Consider the following 21,548-nt stretch of genomic DNA (forward strand, 5'->3'; position numbering starts at 1 on the left):
CATGGGGACAGCTCAAGGTGTCACTGATGCCTGAGCAAGAAGCAGTGATGTTTGAGGCCGAGATGTCTTGATGCCATTTAGTAATTAAAATTTTGTGTTTATAAGGTGTAAGCCTCAATTCTGTGGCTTTTTGTACAGAAGGAAACCCTCATTTCCTGGTGATGCTAGATAAAGTCATCATGTGTGCAACAAGTGTTTCCTGAGACCCTCCCATGTGCCAGCCTATTTTGGCACTGGGGACACATAAGGAGGAACATTATGGGGCTTTGCCTAGCGGCCCTCATCTGTGTGTGGGGGACAGGGCCACAGCGCATGCATGGGAGGATAGTGGCAGGTTGTGGCTCTGGGAATTGGATGCTAAGGACCACTAAGATCCATCTCCTCCAAGACTTGGAGTGTTGCTGACTCCCATGGGGGTCCACATCTCAAACTTCATCCTCTGGCTCCTAGAACAGTACTCCTGATATCCTCTTATGCTGACAGACAAGGCCTTCCAGAAGATTTGAGTCTTAAGCCTTTGGACGCCTTACTTCCTGGCTCTCCTGGTGGCCACTCAAGGCCCCGGAGGGGTGTGGTGCTCTTCCTCCAACCCTTAGGTCAGAAAAGAGAGAACTGGCAGAGACAGAAACTGATCACTGTCACATCCGGCTCGGAGAAGAGAGCTGTCAGTGGAGTCCAGCCTGAGTGTCTACTGAATAGACGCTGAGCACACAAAAGCTCTAAATGAGAAGACAGTTGATGGGCATGTAGGCCTGGGCCTGGCAGCACAGGCCAAGACGCTGGAGAAGTGAGCATAGTGGCTTCTGGCTGTGTCCGTTCTCAGTGTGCCCACCATGGATGTAGTTTCTTGTGGGCTTTCCTCACCTCTGGATTTGGAGTATGCCTTGTGTGGTGAGATCAAATTTGCCAACATCCGTTAGATCATTGAAAAGGCAAGAGAGTTCCAGGAAGACATCTACTTTTGCTTTATTGACTATGCTAAAGCATTTGTGTGGATCACAACAAATTGTGGAAAATTCTTAAAGAGATGGGAATACCAGACCACCTTACCTGCCTCCTGAGAAATCTGTATGCAGGTCAAGAAGCAACAATTAGAACTGGATATGGAATATACTGGTTCCAAATGGGAAAAGGAGTATGTCAAGGCTGTGTATTGTCACCCTGCTTATTTAACTTACATGCAGAATACATCATGCAAAATGCCAGGCTGGATGAAGCACAAGCTGAAATAAAGATTGCTGGGAGAAATATCAATAATCTCAGATACACAGATGACACCACCATTATGGCAGAAAGTGAAGAAGAACTAAAAAGCCTCTTGATGAAAGCAAAAGAGGAAAGTGAAAAAGTTGGCTTAAAACTCAACATTCAAAAAACTAAGATCATGGCATCCAGTCCGATCATTTCATGGCAAATAGAGGGGGAAACAGTGAGAGACTTGTATTTGGGGGCTCCAAAATCACTGTAGATGGTGACTACAGCCATGAAATTAAAAGACACTTGCTCCTTGGAAGAAAAGCTATTAACCTAGACAGCATATTAAAAAGCAGAGACATTACTTTGCCAACAAAGGTCCATCTAGTCAAAGCTATGGTTTTTCCAGTAGTCATGTTTGGATGTAAGAGTTGAACTATAAAGAAAGCTGAGCACCGAAGAATTGATGCTTTTGAACTGTGGTGTTGGAGAAGACTCTAGAGATTTAGACTGCAAGGAGATCCAACCAGACCATCCTAAAGGAAATCAGTCCTCGATATTCGTTGGAAGGACTGATGCTGAGGCTGAAACTCCAATTCTTTGTCCACCTCGTGTAAAGAGTTGACTCTTTTGAAAAGACCCTGATGCTGGGAAAGATTGAGGGCAGGAGGAGAAGGGTTTGACAGAGGATGAGATGGCTGGATGGCATCACCGACTCAATGGACATGAGTTTGAGTAAACTCTGGGAGTTGGTGATGGACAGGGAGGCCTGGCATGCTGCAGTCCATGGGGTTGCAAAGAGTCGGACACGACTGAATGACTGAACTGAACTGAACTTGTGTGGTAAGGAGAGCATCCCTGGACCACAGACTCAAAAAGAAGGCTTCTTCAGTCCACTGGAGGAGTTTCACCTCGTCTTGTTGTCCTTTTCATCTCTGTTGGTGGCCAGTGACACTCAGGTGCAGTCAGCTTTGTGCCAGGTCCTGAGGTGTGGCTAGATTTGACTTGGAGACTCCTGTGTGTGGTGGGTTTACCCACTCCGCCTTGGCTATCCGTCTGGGTTGTTCAGAACAAGCCATGCGGAGCTCCAAGTGAAAGGCAAATGCTTCCCGTATGTGTTTTTATCCACTGTGTACTCTCTCTAAAGGGCTCCCCTTGAGCATGAAGGCCTTGCCCAAGACAGGTCTTACATGTGGAGATTGAGTCATGGAACTTCAGAATCTCAAGGTTGGACCAGGTCTTAGCATGTCCCTAACCCATCTTTTAGTCACATAGTTTCCTCCAGTTGTCCCTCCCAATTGGTGGCCCTCAGAGTGAGCATCTCTTGCTGAATGCTGAGTGGGAAGGAGTGGCTTCTGTAGAATGCAAGCCCCTGCTTCTGTGTTTACCAGCTTTGTGACATCACACACGTGGCTGGAGCTGAGCCTGTCCTCACTGTCTCTGTAGATGGCCTCCAGCCAAGGAGCCTCACTCCGGGGCCACACTCATGGCAGCAGGCACTGCCCATGTCTCTCTGGGGACCCTGAGCTCCTCCAGGCGTTGTTGCCTTGGGAGCGGACACTCGGTCTGGTTGCAGAGTGCCTTTTGCCTGGGCTCTATATACGTGTGTGTGAGAGAGAGAGAGAGAGAGAGAGAATGGGAGACAGAGACAGACAGGAGCCCAGTGACTCTCTGATGTTCTACGTTCCTCTGTCCCTCTCCTCCGCTCCTGTTAACTCCCCCTCCTGGCCCACCTGTGTCTTTCAGGGGCTGGTCTCCAGACCAGCTCCCAAGTCATCCCCAGCCTCTTTGACTTCCCTGGCCACTACTCACTCAGCCCCAGAGACATCTCTAGCCCCAAGGCTGCCCCTCTGGCTTCACCAGCCTTTCTCCCTGTCAGGCGACAGATCTGTGGGCCTTCAGCCTCTGTCTCCTTTTTCTTCTCCTCCTCCTCCTCCCTCTGCATCCTTCCAGCAACCGCTAAAGCTCAGAGTGTTTGCAGGATGAGCGGATCAGCAGGAGCTGCGTCAGGTGTGTGCTTGTATTTCAGATGGTCTGAGAGAGTATGGTCGTGGTGGTGGTGTGGGGGACTGCCCTGGGACCGCACCATTTCCTGCTGGAACATGAAACTCCAGGGCACAGTTATCCCCACGTGGGACCTTGTCGTTGTCTGAACCACGTACCAGCATGCGCACGAGCAGGGGTGGTGAGCTCAGATCTCAGAATCATCGCTGCCCACCCCCCGTCCTTCTGTAGTGCTCCTCCCTCCCCTCTGAGGCTAACTTTGCTCATTTCCAAGCATCTTTTATATGTCTTTTCCCCAGGAAAGACTAACCCTCAGACCTACTCTCTAATTGTATTAAATTGATTTCTCGTGCCGTGATTTGCTGTGGGTGTGCCGCAGTAAGTAGCATGCGGTGGCCTTTCTGTGCTCCTTCCCCTTCTGAAGATTAGCTGCCCCAGTGAGAGGGGGCTCCAGTTCTGACTCCAGAGCCTGGGAAGACAGGAAGCCCACCAGTAGGGGAGCACATATATGTTCCCTTTCCCCAGACACACCACGGTTGCTGGATTAGAGGGAAAGCAAGCCCACTTCTCAAGCTGAGCAGGCCATCTTCCCACTTAACTGAACACCTGCAGCCTTTGGTGACAGGACAACCCGTGTGAACCCCCAAGTGGACCCAGTTAAGCACACGCAAAGCTGCTTAACTGTTTGAGAATTAACTCTTTTTTTCTTTCTCTTTCAGTGGTTGATATCACAGCAAGTATCCTTTCCTTGGTACTATTCCCTTTAAGGAAAGCTGCTTCTAAATGAAAACACGTGGCATAAACTTGAATTCTGCTCATAGCGCACACTTTGGGTTTGGGCTTTGCCCCGCAGATTCCCTGGAGCATCCCTTCAGACCAGCAGCTTCTTCCTGGGTGCTCTGCTCCTCTTCATGCCCTAGCGTCTAGCTCCACACCAGCCAGCAGCAAGCTCAGGGAGTACTAGGGGAATACGTGAACTTGGGGTTTTAGAGCGGACGGGGATGTGCCCATCCAGCCAGCCTCTGCAGCGTCAGAATGCTGAAGTGTGGCCCTTTTAAACTGACCATTTTGTAGTGTCTCTACTTCCTTAACAAGACATCACTAGATCCCACAGTTTGAAGATGTTAAGTTTGAAGCAGCGAGTCTTCTGTCCGAGTTATACTGTCAAGAGGTAAGAACATATAAAGGCTTCTGAAAGCAAACCCCCTCTCCCTGTAGTGAAGGCGCAGGGGCGGATTGGGAGTCACAGGAATGGATTCTCTTCTGGCTTTTAAGACTTTGCATTATTTTCCTGTCTTCCACACCTGGAGTTGGTGACGGACAGGGAGGCCTGGCGTGCTGCAGTCCATGGGGTCGCAAAGAGTCGGAGATGACTGAGCAGCTGAACTGAACTGAATACGTGGTTCAGGGCAGCCTTGGATGACTGCTTGCTGACAAAGGCTAACAGAGTCTTTTTCTACTGAGGACTGTGCAAAGTAGCCCTGTTCCTGGGCTAAAGATGATTGATTCCTGAACGAGTTCACATAGTGTAGCTGAAGCTGGTTTCTGATCTCAAGTGTAACTGAAAGTTGCCTTTCTCCACTTTGTGCAGTGACTCCTGTTTCACACCCCTGGCCTCTCACTCTGGTTACAGTTCAGAAAAGATGGTAATTGTTATCAATTTGACTGTTCAGGAATTTGAACTAAAGCTACTTTCAGTTTAGTTGAATAGGGAATTATTTTAAGATCAGTGTGAAAAGCTTCCCAGCTAGTGAGGCTAATAAAATATCTTTTCTTTTTAAATCAAGCAAATCCTTTGGTAAGTGTGTCTGGGAATGGCCTTCTGGGTCCACAGCTGCTGCAGAAGGAATCCAGCTTGTTTTTTCCTCCTTAAATGTGACTGTTTGCTTTCAGAATTCCGTGGACGCAGCAAAGCCGCTGCTGCGGAAAGCCATCCAGATCTCCCAGCAGACCCCGTACTGGCACTGCCGCCTGCTCTTCCAGCTCGCTGTGCGTACTGTGGGCCCGACCAAATGCACGGGCGCCGGTTGGGTGGGCGGCTTTCTGGGCTGGGCTTCCCTGGCTGCAGTGGAGGAGCCTGCAGGCCAGGTAGACTCATTGGAGATGCCTCTCCATCCCGGCTCGGCCCATACCGCCCTGTCTCTGGCCAGCCCCTGGCCTCCTCTGACCCTGACACAGCCTGCCCACCAGCCACTTCTTGCCTCCCCTCTGTGATGAAGCCCTGTCATCTGCCTGTGCACACAGTGGGGCCTGGGCTGCAGTGTCACCTGCTCCCTGGGGTAGCCTCTTAATGCCAAGAGAATTTGGCTCAGAGAGTCCCCTTCTGAGGAGAGCTCACCTAGCCTGAGCGGCTGCCGTCTCTCCAGGCGCTCTCCTGCCCCACACGTGCACTGCCGTCATTGAATCCTCCCATGTGCTTTTGTGCCTTTGGTCAAAGAAGGAAGCAAGCGAGGTAGTGAGTCACTTGCCTCAGGTCACAGAGTAGGTGGGTGCGGTGAGCGGAGCCCAAGCTCTCAGCTGAGGCCCCACAGGGGTCCCTGCCTTTCAGCCTGCGTTTGAAACTCCCACAGATCCTTACCCCTGAAAGAGGCCCTTCTTGTTTGAGGCTCCTCTGGCTGCTCCCCTAGTGACCGGCCCCTGAAGGTAACCTGCGAAGCGCACAGACATATTTGCACAGCCCTCAGGGGTCTGTGCCCGTTAGTGTTACTGCTGGCTCTGTGCACCATTAAGCTGTAGACAAAGCGGAGTTCTGTACCCACAGCAATTAGTGTTGATGAGGTAATATGCTTAGTTTAGCTCAGAACTGATACTAAGGCAATTTTGCTGATGGGGGGAGGTTTTGTGTAACTTGCTTGCAAGGTAGCAGGTCAGATATGGTAAGTCTGGTGGTTTGGAAGTGAGAGTCATTGCTCTTTTCTCCTTTTCTCAGCAACTGCACACACTTGAGAAGGACCTGGTGTCGGCCTGCGACCTCCTGGGTGTGGGGGCCGAGTACGCCCGAGTGGTGGGCTCTGAGTACACACGGTAGGCACCCGTTCCTTGGGCCCTTTCTCCGCCCACTTGGGGAAGTTTGGTCATCTTGGTCCTGAACAGCAAGTAGAAATGGCATCTCAGCGTGAAATGATGACCACCCTTATTCATAGTAAGAGACACGCAGATTCAGGCAGCCCGGAGATGCTTCTGCCCCACCGATTCATGAAGTGAGAAGTTGTTGAGCTGGCTGTGAGGGTAAGGGGCAGCTGGCATTCTCAGCACTGTGAGCACTTGCGTGTTTCTAGCATCTCTTGAAATAAAAAGGGCCTGTGTGATGTACTGGGTGATCCCCTTCCTGGTGGGGGGTGAGAGTGGTGCTTGTAGATCCCATGGGCAGCATGGTTGGCAGCCAGTTCCCATTCAGATACCCAGGAGTGTTCAGGTGTACAACAGGGGACAGAGGAAGAGGACATCTGTGTAACAGAATGGACATAGGCTCGTATTGTCCGTGAAACGGCTTAAACTACCTGGAGGCTAGTGTGCTGGGGTCGGGGTTGGGGTCAGAGGCCACCAGTGCTTCACCGCGCGCCCTCTTAGAGGGCCGCCAGCCTCTTTCTACCCCGAAGAGAAGGATCCTTTGTAGCAGGATCCAGGCCCCTTGGAGCAGCACTCTTACTCTGTTGTGTGTGTGTTGGGATTGTGAAAAGTTCTGTAACACAGACTCCAAGCTTTCCCGTGGGGTCGTGGGGACAGAACAGTTCCTAAGTCTATTCTCTTAAGTTCTGGACTTGTAAGTGCTCACACGGGTGCACACAGCTCCCCGAGACTCTCATCCCTGAGCCACCCTGCCCCGGGATGGGCGCTGTCACGCGGTCTGGTCCTCCTCATGCTGCAGCCGTTACTAGGTTCGGGGTGACAACTACTTGCAGGCCACGGGGATGGCTGCACGCTGCACATGTTCACAAGCGTCCTCGAGACAGGCCTCTGTACCACTGTGGGCAGGTAACCGGGCTGGGCTTCGCCAGGGCATGGCGCCTACAGGTCTCCTGACACAGAACTTCTGATCTCAGATGTGAGGCCTAGTGAGGTGATAATATGGGAACCTTGACGTGAAGTTCCAGACCTTAGACTTCAACAGTCAGATAGGAAACCCTCGGGTATCCATGCTGTGAGGTAACAACAAAGGATAATGGGTGGCCGGGAGTGTAGACATCTCTTACTGGGCGACTGGGGCCCGTGCTCCTCAGTCTCGTCACCTGAGCCATGCCCACTTGACGGGGTGTCAGCTGCAGCAGCCCATCAGGGCTCTGCACGGACTGGCAGGCCCGCAGCCCCTCAGCTGCTTCTAAAAGCAGCGGGCTCAGCCATTGGACCACCAGGGAAGTCCTCACTCCATGCTTTCTTGAGCACCTGTTTCTGCCTTCGGAAATTTTGAACCTCATGAGTCCCTAAACAAGAAAAAAGTTAAAGGAAAATAGAACAAAATAGAGCATGCTTATTGGCCAGGGTCCATTGTCATCCATTTAACTGCCCCAGGGGTTGGGTCCCTGTGCATGTTGAGGTGGCAGTCATCCTAGGGGTTGCCTGGGCCTCCCAGACCTGACGCCCCCTCTCTTTTCCAGGGCACTGTTCCTGCTCAGCAAAGGCATGGTAAGTGGAGGCTGGGCAGGATAAGGTGTGGGGGACATGAGTTTGGGTTCCCGGGGTCTGCCAAGGCTTTGCCTGCTTGCCATGTCATGGCCCATCAGATGCCCAGACCCTCAGGCATGGCAGGTAGCCATGAGAGGCAGACCCTGTCCCCCGCCCCCCAGCTGGATTCAGAGACAAAGCTCCGATTCCAGGCTGTGGGATTTGTGCTGACGGAGGAGCTGCCTCGGTTGAAGCTGCTTGGACTTGGGTTCCAGCCTGGCTTTGCGCCCTCCCTTTGGGATGCCAGCAGTTGCACATGGGCAGGTGGGCGGCAGCCCTGTGCACCAGGAGAGCCCCCAGCACCTGCTCCTCTCCCCACAGCTGCTGCTGATGGAGCGCAAGCTGCAGGAAGTCCACCCACTGCTGACCCTCTGTGGACAGATAGTTGAGAACTGGCAAGGGAACCCCATCCAGAAAGAGTCTCTGCGTGTCTTCTTCCTGGTGCTCCAGGTGACCCACTACCTGGATGCTGGGCAGGTGTGTACTGCCTCCCATGTGCTGGCTGCTGGGGAGCAGGCAGGTGGTGGATGGGCCTCTGACTGAGAAATCAGTTCTGCACTTGCCTCCTGTCCCTCCCCACCGGCCACACTTCCTTGGTTCCCCCACCCACACCCACCTTTGCCTGTTGGGCTGAGCACTTCACTCGATGCATAGAAGCAGAGCAGACTCTTACAGGATGCTGACAGCTGCGGAGATGGCCTGTAGGGCCTTGGGATGGGGCAGGGCCAGCAGGACCTGGCAGGCTGCCACTGTAGGTGCCTGCCTTTTCAGGGTGTTGGCACCTAACAGGAGCAGATGGGCGGCCAGGTGTGCAGTGCTGTGTGCCTACTGCAGGTAAAGAGCGTGAAGCCGTGCCTGAAGCAGCTGCAGCAGTGCATCCAGACCATCTCCACACTGCATGATGACGAGATCCTACCCAGCAACCCTGCTGACCTCTTCCACTGGCTGCCCAAGGAGCACATGTGCGTGCTTGTCTACCTGGTGAGTCCCTGCAGAGGCCGGAGCCTGGCGGCCCGAGTGAGAGAGGAGAGGGCTTCAGTGGCCACCACCATCTGACCTTGTCGCCAGGTGACCGTGATGCACTCCATGCAAGCTGGCTACCTGGAGAAGGCGCAGAAGTACACGGACAAGGCCCTCATGCAGCTGGAGAAGCTCAAGAGTAAGTCAGGCCCTGTGGGGCTCTAGGTCGAGTAGCCTGCCCATCACTGCCAGTGCTGGGCCTGCAGCAGGGGTCCCCGCCCCATGGGTCTTGCACCCCAGTCGGATGATCAGGTTCAGGCAGAGCCATGCCGAGCCTGGACGGGATCCTTGATCCCCAGGGAGGTTGGGTGAGTACTGGGAACATCTCTGTCCTATCGCCCTCACTGCACAGATAGTCATGAGGCTTAGTGGGACTCCTCCGCAACCTGCGGGGACGGCAGTGCCCAGCTAAAAGGCGGTGGCTGCTTTTGCTGTCACTTATCAGCATTGTGATGTGGATTGTGCTTAGGGTAAGATTGGATTGGACCTTGACTGACAGCAGATCCTCTGGGGGTTCTAGGTTCTTCTGGGATTCTTGACTAGTCCATCCTGGGTAATCGAGGACCTTTGACTAGTGGGAACCCAGAGCCTCACATGTCCCTGGCTGGCTTGTGCCTGTTCACCCTATTCACTCCCTGTGCCCTTGTCAGTGCTGCTGGGGAGGAGCAAGAGAGCCAAATTTCGCAGAGACTAGTGTTCTGTTCTTTAAGATGAGTTGTGAAAGTGCTGTCTGGTTCCAGCATGAGGACAGCCGCTTGGAACAGCCAGAAGCTGTGGTCCCCCCAACTGTTGTCTGAGGCCTGTTGCATAGTCTCCTGGGCAACCTCAACATTTCTGGAACCTGTGGTGCCCAGCGTGCCCTTGAGCACTCAACTGAGTCGGGGCAGGGGTGCAGGTTGAGGATGGAAAACAGATTCCTTTAGGAATTTCTTGCTCTTAAAATACTCTGGTCACCAAAACCTGGCCATGAACCTGATTCCTCACCTGGACAGGGAGATGGCCCCCCTTGCTTGAGGGTGCTGTGAACACCAAGTAAGGCGACAGACTAGGGGCTAGGCCAGCACCTGGCAGAGCGAGTGGGCTCAGACTCAAGCAGCTGAGGGGCTGGCGTGGCAGGAGGGCTCGGAGCCTGAGGAGGCAGGCACGTGGGCCAGCGTCTCCTTGGCGGTCTCCTCCCCCCGCGCCTCGAGGGCTCACCCCTGCCTCTTGCCCCCAGTGCTCGACTGCAGCCCCATCCTGTCCTCCTTCCAAGTGATCCTGCTGGAGCACATCATCATGTGCCGGCTTGTCACAGGACACAAGGCCACTGCGCTGCAGGAGGTAGGTCCCCGGGGGCCGCGCGCACACGGGGCGGGAGGGGGTGGGGGGGGGGGGGGAGGCCATTTGAATTTGCTGGGTCCTGAGGGTGTCACTTGGGAGAATGTAACCTGGCCAGCCACGAGCCTGCATGGACATAATCAGGTTTTTACCTAAAAGTTTTTATGCCCAAGGAGCATGGGGTCTGGGGTTTTAGAGTCTGCTGATGGCAGTTTTAGCACCCCTCCTGCCCAATGATCCATAATCCTTGATGCCCACCTTCTTGAAAGGGCAGGGAGACCTTGATAAGGATGTAGGTACTATATGACTTAAGACACAGGTTGCACAGGGAGGAGGCAGAGAACCAGACAAGGGTCAACATCCTCACAGTGGGCACCTCTGCTGGGACTTTATGCCCAGGTTAGACTGGGCGGTATGCGGGTACCCCCACTGGCTTTGGGGGCCTCTTCTCAATGCTGCCAGGGCCCTGGGTCCCACATTAGTGATGTCAGACATGCTGTCTCCCTGCAGATCTCCCAGGTCTGTCAGCTGTGCCAGCAGTCGCCCCGGCTCTTCTCCAACCACGCTGCACAGCTGCATACACTGCTGGTGAGTGCGTGGCAGCCCCCAGCCCCATCCCTGTGAGTAACCCTGTGCCAACACCCCGGGCAGGATTTAGAACCTTCCCAGTGGACTGCATTCTGACAAGCATCTCATCAAGTCCAGGTTGACTCAGGTCCCAGGAGGCAGGAATAATGAAGCATCATCTTCCTCTCCACCGGTCAGGGTGAAGCTCAGCTACAGCTGGCTCGGTAGAGTCTCTTGTCAGGCTCGTCTGGGTGCAGCCGTGCAGCCCTAGGCAAGCCACATGTGGCTCTGAGTCCTGGGCCCCGTCTTCTTCTAGGGCCTGTACTGTGTCTCTGTCAACTGCATGGACAACGCCGAAGCCCAGTTCACCACAGCGTTGCGGGTAAGGTGCCGGCCCTCACTTCATGGGGCAGGAGGTGCTTCTCAGTAAGGAGTCGGGACAACAGGCACACAAACCGTGGTCAGTGGGTGACTCCGCAGCGTCCAGCCTGGTGTCAGCTGCGACAGTGCTGTGCCGTTTATCCAGGGCTTCCTTTGTCAGGCCTTGTGCTGCCCGGGTGCGGACAGGCCAGCGCCGGCAGCACAGCCTGATGCAGGATAGCTGTGGGCAAGGAGGCTCCTGGCCACCCTGGGGTGGGGCTCCCCTAGCTAACTCAGAGGGCAACCTCAAGGAAGTTGTCTTAAGCCGGGCACCTGCTGGACATGCCCTGGTTAGCCGCTTTCACTGAGGATTCCCGGTCCTCCCGGTGGTCCACCAGGTGATGTTGACTTGTGTCCCGGCTACTTGGGCCCTGGTGCTGCTCACTCCAGTGGTGCTGAGACCTCCCCTCATTGCCTGTGGCCCTTGAAGGTCTCTTAGACACTCCTTCTGTGTCCCACTTCCTACGCAAGTTGCTGCTGCTGCCTTATTTCAACATCAAAGTTCCCAGCAGACGGTGTGTGCCGCCAGGGGCTCTGTCCACCAACCTGGGGGGGAAGTGGTACAACCAGAACTTGGATCCAGGCTCCTCATGACACCAAACATGTTTCCTGTGATCCTGTGACAAACATATCGGAGCATCTTTGCTCAGATCAGACAATCCTCTGGATCTCCTTGGCACCTGCCAGGGTCCTCCAGGTGGGGTTTGTGCTTCGTAGGCATTCTTGGCTTCTGAGACAGGTGCACTCGCTGAGACCTGCTTGGAATGCTCAGCCCCCAGGGTCTGAGCAGTGCTCAGACCACTCAGATTGGTTCCTTTCATGGCCATTCTCGTCCCCCGAGAAAAACTGGGGACAGCAGACTGTCTGCCACCAGCCATTAGCAGAGGAACCAGCAAGCATGCTCCTCTGCTGTGTTTACACACACTGGGGTTCTGGGGTGACCACCTGAGGTGTGGGGGAGGGCACCCAGATCTCAGACTGAGACGGCAGAGAATAGAGCAAACTGTGGCGTGTTCTGAGGACAGGCTCTGGGGTGGCTGGCTGTGCTCTTCCGTTTCCCGAGTTTCCTGTAATGCAGATGATTGTTTTATAATGACAGGAACTAACAGTTTTGTTGTCCTTAGGTTCAGGAGGCAGGGGTGTGTATGTGTGTTTGGAATAAAAAAAGTAAGAAGTTTCCAAGGGAGCTGTCGTGGAGCGTTTGGGGGCCTCTGATGCCGCCAAGCGACCCCCAAGTGACATGACTGCCCAGCCGGGCCCCCTAATGCCCTGTGTCTCCCATATTCCAGCTCACCAATCACCAGGAGCTATGGGCCTTCATCGTGACCAACCTGGCGAGTGTGTATATACGGGAAGGAAATAGACACCAAGAGGTAGTAGGTGACATGCTTCGTGTTTGGTATCCTTTCTTTCAGCTCTTACTTGGGACGGGGGGGGGGTGTGGGGAGTGTGGTGCTGGGCACCAGCAAACCTCTCGACCCTAGGGTATTTGCCTTCCAACAAAGTGTCCCACAGAGTGGAGCATAGGCGTGGCTGGGGGGAGGCCAAGTCTAGGACAGAAATGTTTCCGTAGCAAATTAACGTTTCTCTCTACTGAAAACTAGCCAAGCATTGAATCCCTTGGGGAAAAAAGAAAATTTCTCCTGCTCTCAGCTGTCTGTTCTAGCTGTCTGTCAGGGAGGCCTCATGGCTCAGTTACAAGCTGTGACACCTTGGGCTCCTGTCTGCATTAGGCCCCTAGCTGTTCTGGTGCCCCAGCTTGCTGGAGCAGGGAGGTGGGCGCCAGAGCTTGCCCCCCAGGATAAGTACCTCCCACCAGGTTCCCGTTGTGACACCCCCTTAACCCTGCCATTTCCCTCCAGCCCGCAGCGCTCTGGAGTAGCTCAGATCCGCCACTGGTCTCCACACCTGTGACCTTCATTTTTCAGTTCAGGCCACTGTCATCTCTTGGCTGCAAAGAGAGATGGCCCTGTACTTAGCTGGTGCTGCACATAATTGGTTGGTTTGAATGCCTTTTGCAGAAGGCCCTGTCCAGCTGCTCCAGTGGCCTGAGAGCACAGCAGGGCAGGGTCCTGGGGGCCTGATGTGGTCTCAGTGGGTCTCAGAGGAGTTCGGCTCCCTTTGTCTCACCTCAGTGTGAGCCTACCTCAGTGTGTGCCTCCTGAAGGGACTTTGGGGGTACTGGGCACAGCCTCAGCGCACTTCAGCCCTCATCCCAACCCACATTCCCCTCCATACGTCAGCCAAAGGGAGCCTAAGATGTCAGCAACGTTGCAGGTTTTGCCTCTTCTCCCGGCAGGTTGCACTCAGGCATGGGATTTGAGGTATGGGCATATGCCATGAGACTGGGTTAGGAAGTTGCAGGCAGTCCTAGTCATTTACTGGCATACTGGGGCCACACCCTCTCATTTTTAGATGCAGAGTTATCCTAACTTGCAGACATTTCTTTCACAGCTGTACAGTTTGCTGGAGAGGATCAATCCAGACCACAGCTTCCCTGTCAGGTAGGCAGCCCCAGGCTCCAAGTCCCACTTTACCAACTATCTTACGCTTTCTCTGCTCTTGAGGTAGTGTGAGCATCTCTGGGGCCCCAGACTGCCCATCTACCCCAACACCTCCCATCCTCCCACCCAATCCCCATTTGTAAATCTGCTGCTTTTGTTAAGACTCACTAAGGTGTGACGCTCCACTCCTCCCTCAGCTCACACTGCCTCCGAGCAGCGGCTTTCTACGTGCGTGGGCTTTTCTCCTTCTTCCAGGGACGCTATAATGAGGCCAAGTAAGTACTGGAGAGGGCAGGTGGCCCTGTACCTGGCACCTCTCTCTGTTTCTCTTCCCCCAACAGCATGTGCCCAGGCCCCCTGTTCCTGCCCTCCCCACCCTCCCCCCGGTGGTCTCTGTTCTGGGCCCCAAGGCTGCCTTTTCTTCCCCAAAAGCCCTCCCAGTGGGGCCTCAGCATCTGTTCTTCTCACGAAGGCGTTTTCTGCGGGAAACCCTGAAGATGTCCAATGCGGAAGACCTGAATCGGCTCACAGCCTGCTCCCTCGTGCTCCTAGGTCACATCTTCTATGTGCTGGGAAACCATAGGGTGAGTGTCAGGGGCCTGGCTGAGCGGCATAGGGCCAGGGTGGTGCTTAGTGGGGTGGAGGTGGGTGAGGTGGCCACCTAGCAAAGTGCCTCCCATCCCGTGCCCTGCAGTGACCCTACTTCAGTGACCTCTCAGCCCGCCATCACCCCCCACCCCCACCGCCATGTTCCACGAGACTCAGACGGCCTGGGCAGGCAGGGCTGGGGGAGCTTTGAGTTCCTGAAGGGCACACCTGTGTGGCAGATAGGGCCGCTGTTGGCCCATGGCAGTTGTCAGGCAAAGCCCCAGGCTCAGTGGATCTAGAGCTGCTCAGACTGCCCAGAGCTGGCGAGGCTGAGGGCAGGTCCCCTTCCCTGTGATACTACGTGGGGGCTAAGAGGTGTGTCCACTCAGACACAATCCCAGGGATTCATTCTCTGCCCATCACACATGGTATCCTCAGGGCACCCTGTGTCTACCCTCACCAACTGTGTCCCCCTGTGCCTGGCCCCCACCCATGCCATACAGTCTTGGGTGGGATCAGTTGACTTCTCAGTTTCCCCATCTGGGGGTATGTGAACATCTCACCTACTCCAACCCATTGACCTTACAAGGTCTTTAATTTTTTTAAGAGTATGTTTGTCAGTATAAAAGATGTTATGGTTATCATAGAAAGTCTGAGAAGCAAAGGAGAAAATCCTTGAGTGTCTTCTGTCTTCCACCTCTTTTCATTGCCTGCCTCTGTCCAAGCCTAAGTTTTATCAGGCTGTTTTATAATTTTATGTCTGGTCTTTCTCTGCCCCACTGTGTTGGGGCCTTTTTTAAATGGCAGTGAGAATTTTTAAGTGGCATCAGTTCAGTGATTTAGCTGAACTCATTTTAGCTGTTTTTAGGAGAGAGAATGCAGGCCCATGAAGTTTTATCTGATCAAATCCCAGAGCTTCTAAAGAATGAGTGTTTTTAGTAAGCCCAGTGCATCTCCCCTCCCCACAGTCGCATGACAGTCTTTTTCTGAGGCTCGCATGCCCTGCAGCTGTGTCTTGAACCCTGGCAAGATCAATACCCTGAAAGGAGGGTTAGCAGTGGGTTCTTCCTTCTGAGTGTAGCTCCACTGCTTCTAGAACACCTTGTCTTGGTTCTCAGGCATCACAGGGAGGCCAGTGGCCTCAGGGCGCATCCTGGCATTGGGCAGGGATGACGGGCTCAACATGAGGCCCCCCTGAGTTCAGGCCACCTGCCTTGTGCAGTGGCGGTGATCACCTCATTGCCAGTTGAAGAGTTTAATGTCACACAGCCCCAAACTGCAGACCCAGGCTTAGAACCTAGACTTCGCTGATGCTTGTTTATCCAGAAGCTTCTAGAAGCCACCTTTAGTGGGGCAGGGTGGGCAGAGCAGCTCTTCAGCTACAGCTTCTGGTGTGTGTGTGGGGCAGTCCCGGAGCAAATTACAGAGCCTATTTGGGAACCTCTCTTGCTTCCTGGAGCCACCAGGAGCCCCCAAAGCCAGGCACCGCCTCAAGCAGTGCCAGATCTGTGGGAGAAACCACCTGCCCTGGGCCTACCAGACCAGAGCATACTTAGGCATTAAAGTTTGTGGGTGGCTTCATGCAGGACCCCTCTCAGGACAACACCAGTCTTCACACCTAGGTTCTGTGGAAACCGAGCTGTCACAGGGAGCTGGAGCCAAGGGGACGCTCCCTCCCAGCAGCCTGCTCTCTGCCCCAGGCCTGGAAGAGGAGACTAGTTTCTCCTGTTCTGCATTCTGAGGTCTTAGGAGGCCTTGGTTCAATTGTGAAACATTTTGAGACCCACCTGGAGCTCATCTTTGAGGTGCTGGCCAGGGTGGGCAGCGTACAGTCACTGGGCTTTTGTGTCTGGAGGTGTATCCCACACAGGTGTGGCTGTGTTGGGACCTGGGCCTCAGGAGTCGGTCTGGAGGATTTATGTATCTCTGGGCTACATGCCGAGTGTCCCCCCACACTGCACGTGGCTGCCACATGGGACTCTCCCAGTGTCACCCTGAACCCGACGATTAGGCCAGTAGGCTCTGGGTCCTGTGCTGGGTGGAGGCACTGCGGAGCCAAAGATGGGTGTTTACGGCCCCCAGCAGCTTTCACTCAGCTCATCCTGAGGGCTGAGGCATGGTGCTGTCGCAGCTGCATTGTGGAGTCAGGGTTCAAGGGTGAACACATCCTGGTGCCCCACAGCCCCATGTGTCTGAGGTGGCCTTCCACAGGAGCAGGCTCGTATGTAGAAAAAAAAATTCTTCTCTCTTTTGCTCATTAGTCCTCATTGCTTCTACCAGGACAGACCAGTATTTTTTTTTTTTAATTTAATTTCGTATATTTATTCATTCTTGGCTACATTGGATCTTCGTTGCTGTGCACAGGCTTTCCCCATTGGAGCAAGTGGTTACGGTCCTGTTACGGTGCCTTCTCGTTGCGGAGCATAGGCTGTCGGGCCCATGGGCTTGGTAGTTGTAACTCCCGGGCTCCAGAGGGCAGGGTCAACAGTTGTGGCACGGGCTTAGTTGCCTCTTGGCATATGGGATCTTCCCAGACCAGAGATTGAACCTGTGTGCTCTGCGTTGGCAGGCAGGTTTTTAACCACTGGATCGCCAGGGAAGCCCCTGAGTCTGTGTTTCTAATCAGTTCCTGAGATGGGTCCAGGGATGCCTGCCACCAGTGCTTTTTTCTTCGGTTAGAAAGACAAAGGTACATAGAGTCCCCCACGGCTGTGCCCCAGCCAGGAGGCACGTGTGGGGCCGAGGGGTGGGAGCTGTTTCTTTTCCCCTGAGGTTGTCGAGGAGTACTTTCAGAGAGGGTCATTTGAGATAGACTGTACAATAGGAGTAGGTATTTGCCAGGCAGCGGGAGGTCGCAGGTGGGCCCAGGCTGTCCCTGCCGCCAGTCTCAGCCACCTCCACCCCAGCCCTGACCGCCCTCGCCGCTCCCTGACCCTCCGCTGCTCTTGGCCAACAGGAGAGCAACAACATGGTGGTGCCCGCCATGCAGCTGGCCAGCAAGATCCCGGACATGTCGGTGCAGCTGTGGTCATCGGCCTTGCTCAGAGGTGAGGCGGAGGTCGGGGAGGTCTACACAGTCTGGTTCTGACTCTCTGGGACCCACAGGGATAGTTCTTGGCATCTGCTTGGGCAGTGAACCCTGGCACTTGGCCTCGGTCTCCTTCCCTAGAATGGGGACGGCAGCCATCTGTGTCCTGCAGAATGAGTCAAGGTGCTCTGGGCACAGAGAGGGTGCTCAGCAGCTGTTACTGCTGCTCCCCTATTTACAGATTGTGAAACCAGGGCCCACAGACTACCCAGGGTCCTGGTGAGGAGGTGGAGGGCCGGCTGCTCTCATCTGCAGTGGGCTTGGGGCACTCATTCTGCCCTCCTGCCTCAGAAGCGAACACTAGGTGCCCTGCTCCCTGCAGGCTCCCGGGTGCCCACAGCTGGCCTGGAAATCCCTGGGATAGCCACATCCAAGGGAGCCAAAAGGACTTTCACTGCCCTCCCAGCCCTCATATTTGCCCCTGTGGGCCTCGCTGTTCATCCACCTCCAAGGACATAAGACTCAGAAACTTGGCTGTTGGCAGGTCGGCTCTGCTGACCGTGACACAGGGTTCAGGGCAGGTGACGTGCCAGGCACACAGGAATCCACTGGTGAAGCTGGGGTTTGACTTCAGGGCTCCACCCATGCCTGAGGGGAGGCCGTGGGGCAGAGCCAGGCCAAAACAGGCCCATCCTTTGCATGTACCCCCACCCCCGCCACCCCCAGACCTGAATAAAGCCTGTGGGAATGCCATGGATGCCCACGAAGCCGCCCAGATGCACCAGAACTTCTCGCAGCAGCTACTCCAAGACCACATCGAGGCCTGCAGCCTCCCTGAGCACAACCTCATCACGGTATGGGCACAGGGTAGGGGAGGCAGAATGAGGGTGCTGGGTGGCTCCTTGGGGCCAGCTCACCCAACCTGCAGCCCCTGGGGACGCGCTTCCTGAGGAAGGAAGCACACCCTTGGCCACTGGCTCCTTGCGCCTCTCCAACAAACCCTAACCCAGCCTGGCCTCAGGAACCCCCCTTGGATGGGCAGGAAAGCTCCCACCCAAGTGGGTGACGCAGGCTGCTTCCTGGGGCCCCTGACCAGCCTGAAGAGGGCAACATTCCAGGCACAGACATGCGGCCCAGCACCCCCCTGCTGCTCACTAGGAAGGACCTCACCTGTGTGACCTCTTTCCCCACAGTGGACAGACGGCCCGCCCCCCGTGCAGTTCCAAGCTCAGAATGGACCAAACACCAGCCTGGCCAGCCTCCTGTGAGACCCCTGGACGGGGCCTCTCAGCTTCTCCAAGCCTCCGTGAGGGCCTGGTGTGTCCCTGACTTCCACCCAGATGGCACTTGAGCTTTCCCTGGAGACGTGGTGGCGTGGCTGTCTTCAGGCTTCTTTCCCGACTATCTCCAGAGCAGCCTGGCCCCCTGGGGAGCATGGAGGGCTGATTCCTGTCCTCCCAGGACGGGCCAGCTGGCCGTTCTTGCCAGGTACCAGGAGTCCAAGTGCCGTGGCTGCCCGTGGGATGCTGGAGCTGACTTTGCAGAGCCATCCTTCAAAGTGGATTTGAATTGCTGGTCCTGCTTCCGTGTCTGAGTTGTATCTTCAAGAGAGTATCTTGCTAGGGAAGCGGGTGTTGGCCATCAGCCCGGTCCTGACGCTGCATGCACGGGTGGTCGGTGCCGAGGTACCTCATGACTTCTACAGGCCTCCTTGCTGGGCCAGAGTGTTTTCCTCTGCTCATGGCAGCTTCCTGCGCCCAGGGGCAAGATGCCAGTGTCTGACCCACAGTTGGAGGGAAGAAGTGATGGTGCCTGTCAGGGATGGAAATGCTTGTCTCACCCCAGTGCTTTTCCTGGCTTGCCTTTCTGGTCAGCATCCATCCTTTTGGCAGCTGGGGTCTCTAGCTAGGGCCCCTGGGGAACCCAGGAACTTGCCTTCTGAGCATCTGCACCTTGACTGGGCTCACTGTCCGGCTGTGGGAGTGCACCTGCTGGTGTTGGTCTACGTGTGTGCCTGTGTGTTGCTTCCCAGCCAGAGCTGGTGCTTGGAGCTGAGACTCCTGTGTGTGTATCAGCCGCCTTCTGCCTGTCAGAATCCATAGTGCAGGGTGGGAGGGGCCTTTCTCAGCCCAGCTCGGCTCTACCACCTTGCAGGCAGCCATTCCCTTGGTACCCTGCCCTGTTTTTAGAGGGGAGGAGGAGGAGACCTACCTGCCTTGGGTCTCGGGACAACATTGTAACCTCTTCCTGAGCTGGACCCTAGGAGGCCCTGCCAGGCCCAGACAGCCGTTTTGGTTCTGTGCTCGTCTTGAATAGTCGAGATGCCCTGGGTGACAGTGATGTTGTGGGCCATCACGGCAGCAGCCCGGCCCCATTTGGCTTCCAGTGCCTGGGAAGGTCTCCCTGATGAGGATGGTGTATGGTTTTGCTAGTTATGACTGCTGGTTGGTCCATGTCTTGTTACCCAACACTGTGAAAGCTGCTTCTCAAAGCCTCAGTGTCTGTGACGAAAGGAATGTTGGGATTGCTCAGGTCAGCTGCTTGGGCCCCAAGGCCTGGGTGTGCCTTAGCCACTAGCAGGGCTGTCAAGAGACCTCCTTGTCCTGGGTCACTGCCCACGTCAGGGCCCTGCCGCCCTCTTAGGGGCCAGCAACAGGCATGCAAGGAAGCTACTGAATGAAGGGACAGGCTGGCCAAGTTCTGTTCGAAAAGGCCCCGCCCTCGCTGTGTCATCCTGGGCCACTCAAGAGCCAAGCCCTGCCCCATGCTCCTCGGGGTTGCCTCCGAGGCCTGCAGAGGTGGTCTGCTGCCTGTTCATGAGCTGTCCCCATCCCCTCTTCCCCCCTCCTCTGACGGTCCCCCTGGCACAGGTCCTCTCTTCCACCAAAGGGACAGAGCACCTGTCTCGCTACAGGTTGTACCTGCTAGCCTGGGCTCCACACTGTGCAGCCTCTTCAGACCCACATTTCTTCAGTCCTGCTTTACATTGTTTGAGTATTTATTTAAACCTTTCTTTGCTTCTAGGGCATTTTGTATGTAGAGCAGTTGAAATAAGAACCTCAAAACTTAATGTCTTGTCCTGATGTTGAAGTGCTTTTAGTGACCCCTTTGTTATCTATGTATATGTAAAGTTAAAGATAAGTTCTTAAGTTTACAGTTAAAAATTCAGTACTCGATATTTAATATTCTGCTCTAGCTTTATGGAAGCCAACCCGCATGTACATGCATGCGTGCAAGCTTTGAACTTCCCCTTAACTGCAGCACCTTTTAGCTACATAAAGCTGTTGTAAATACCCTCCTGTAAGTCCAAATTCAGTGCCTCACGGTTTCTCAATCATAAGAATTCAAGATAGACTGCACACAAGCCCCAGAGATATATTACAGCCAGTGTCATATAGCTGGGTGTTCAGAAAAAAACAAAAACTCCAAACGCTTAAGCATGCAAGGGGTGTGAAGGCATCGCAGAAAGATTGTTCTTGGCAGGTTAATTGTTGAAAGCTGTTCAGACTCCCTTTTGTGTGCCTCCCGCTTCCTCCTGTCAGTGACGGTGGCCCTCAGGTCCTGCGGCTCTGAGGATGCTGGTCCAGGAGGTGCCGGTTCCCTTTCAGACACATAGTTGGATCCCCACAGTCACCCATGGGGGAGGCCAGGGTCCTCCCCCTGGGGTAAGCACTCCCCGCCCCACTTACTGGGAACACAGGCAGGGAACTCGGAAAGGGCTGCCTGGCACAGGGGATGAAATGTGTTGGTTGCATCATCTTTGTTTCCCTAAAGGGTTTTTAATGTGTGTTTGGCATACTGTCTTTTAATGGATTTTCAGTGTCTTAAGTTTTTAGCAGCCTGTATTTTCAGCTGGTGCTTTTAATCACAAAAATTTTTTTTTTTTTGTAAATACAAAGCATTGTTTAAAAGAGCTGTAGAACAAAGCATCTTGTTTGTAGATTTCTTTTCCTGTGTATTCAAAGTAAAATAACTTGCAGGGGCCCTCACTCACTGTGTCTTTGTTGTGCCGTGCGCCCCTCACATGTGCCCTGGTGAAGACTCCAAGCTTCCGCGGCCAGCCGGCGGGGCCACAGTGCCTGCTGCTGTAACCTACAGGGCATGAGGATGCAGAGCCCCAGACCCTGCACGGAGGAGCTGGGGGAAACCCGAATCTCCTCCCCGTCTAATGAGGATCTTTCTCAGCCCAGCCCTGCTCCAGGGAAGGCAGCCGCTGGGACGCGACAGGCGCAGCCCAGAGCCCT

General features: G+C 54.6%; 1 protein-coding gene across 2 annotated transcripts in view; it reads left to right on the top strand.

The window, feature by feature from the left end:
* MAU2 (MAU2 sister chromatid cohesion factor) overlaps positions 1–21,293 on the top strand; it is a 34,394-nt gene extending 13,101 nt beyond the window's left edge. The window contains exons 2-19 of one of the 2 annotated variants that reach the window (XM_040241262.1): positions 3,918–3,935; positions 4,304–4,369; positions 5,092–5,187; positions 6,128–6,222; positions 7,794–7,821; positions 8,182–8,337; positions 8,695–8,841; positions 8,929–9,019; positions 10,097–10,200; positions 10,708–10,785; positions 11,081–11,146; positions 12,474–12,560; positions 13,639–13,688; positions 13,886–13,963; positions 14,161–14,272; positions 17,233–17,323; positions 18,031–18,158; positions 18,498–21,293. In XM_040241262.1, the coding sequence (XP_040097196.1) occupies positions 3,918–3,935; positions 4,304–4,369; positions 5,092–5,187; positions 6,128–6,222; positions 7,794–7,821; positions 8,182–8,337; positions 8,695–8,841; positions 8,929–9,019; positions 10,097–10,200; positions 10,708–10,785; positions 11,081–11,146; positions 12,474–12,560; positions 13,639–13,688; positions 13,886–13,963; positions 14,161–14,272; positions 17,233–17,323; positions 18,031–18,158; positions 18,498–18,572 (1,566 nt within the window). In that variant the 3' untranslated portion in view covers positions 18,573–21,293. The remainder of the gene's footprint in view (positions 1–3,917; positions 3,936–4,303; positions 4,370–5,091; positions 5,188–6,127; positions 6,223–7,793; positions 7,822–8,181; positions 8,338–8,694; positions 8,842–8,928; positions 9,020–10,096; positions 10,201–10,707; positions 10,786–11,080; positions 11,147–12,473; positions 12,561–13,638; positions 13,689–13,885; positions 13,964–14,160; positions 14,273–17,232; positions 17,324–18,030; positions 18,159–18,497) is intronic. The other variant, XM_040241263.1, reaches the window with a different exon arrangement.
* Positions 21,294–21,548: the final 255 nt, after the last annotated feature.

Source organism: Oryx dammah, unplaced genomic scaffold, assembly GCF_014754425.2.
Source record: "Oryx dammah isolate SB20612 unplaced genomic scaffold, SCBI_Odam_1.1 HiC_scaffold_5, whole genome shotgun sequence".
Taxonomy (NCBI): domain Eukaryota; kingdom Metazoa; phylum Chordata; class Mammalia; order Artiodactyla; family Bovidae; genus Oryx; species Oryx dammah.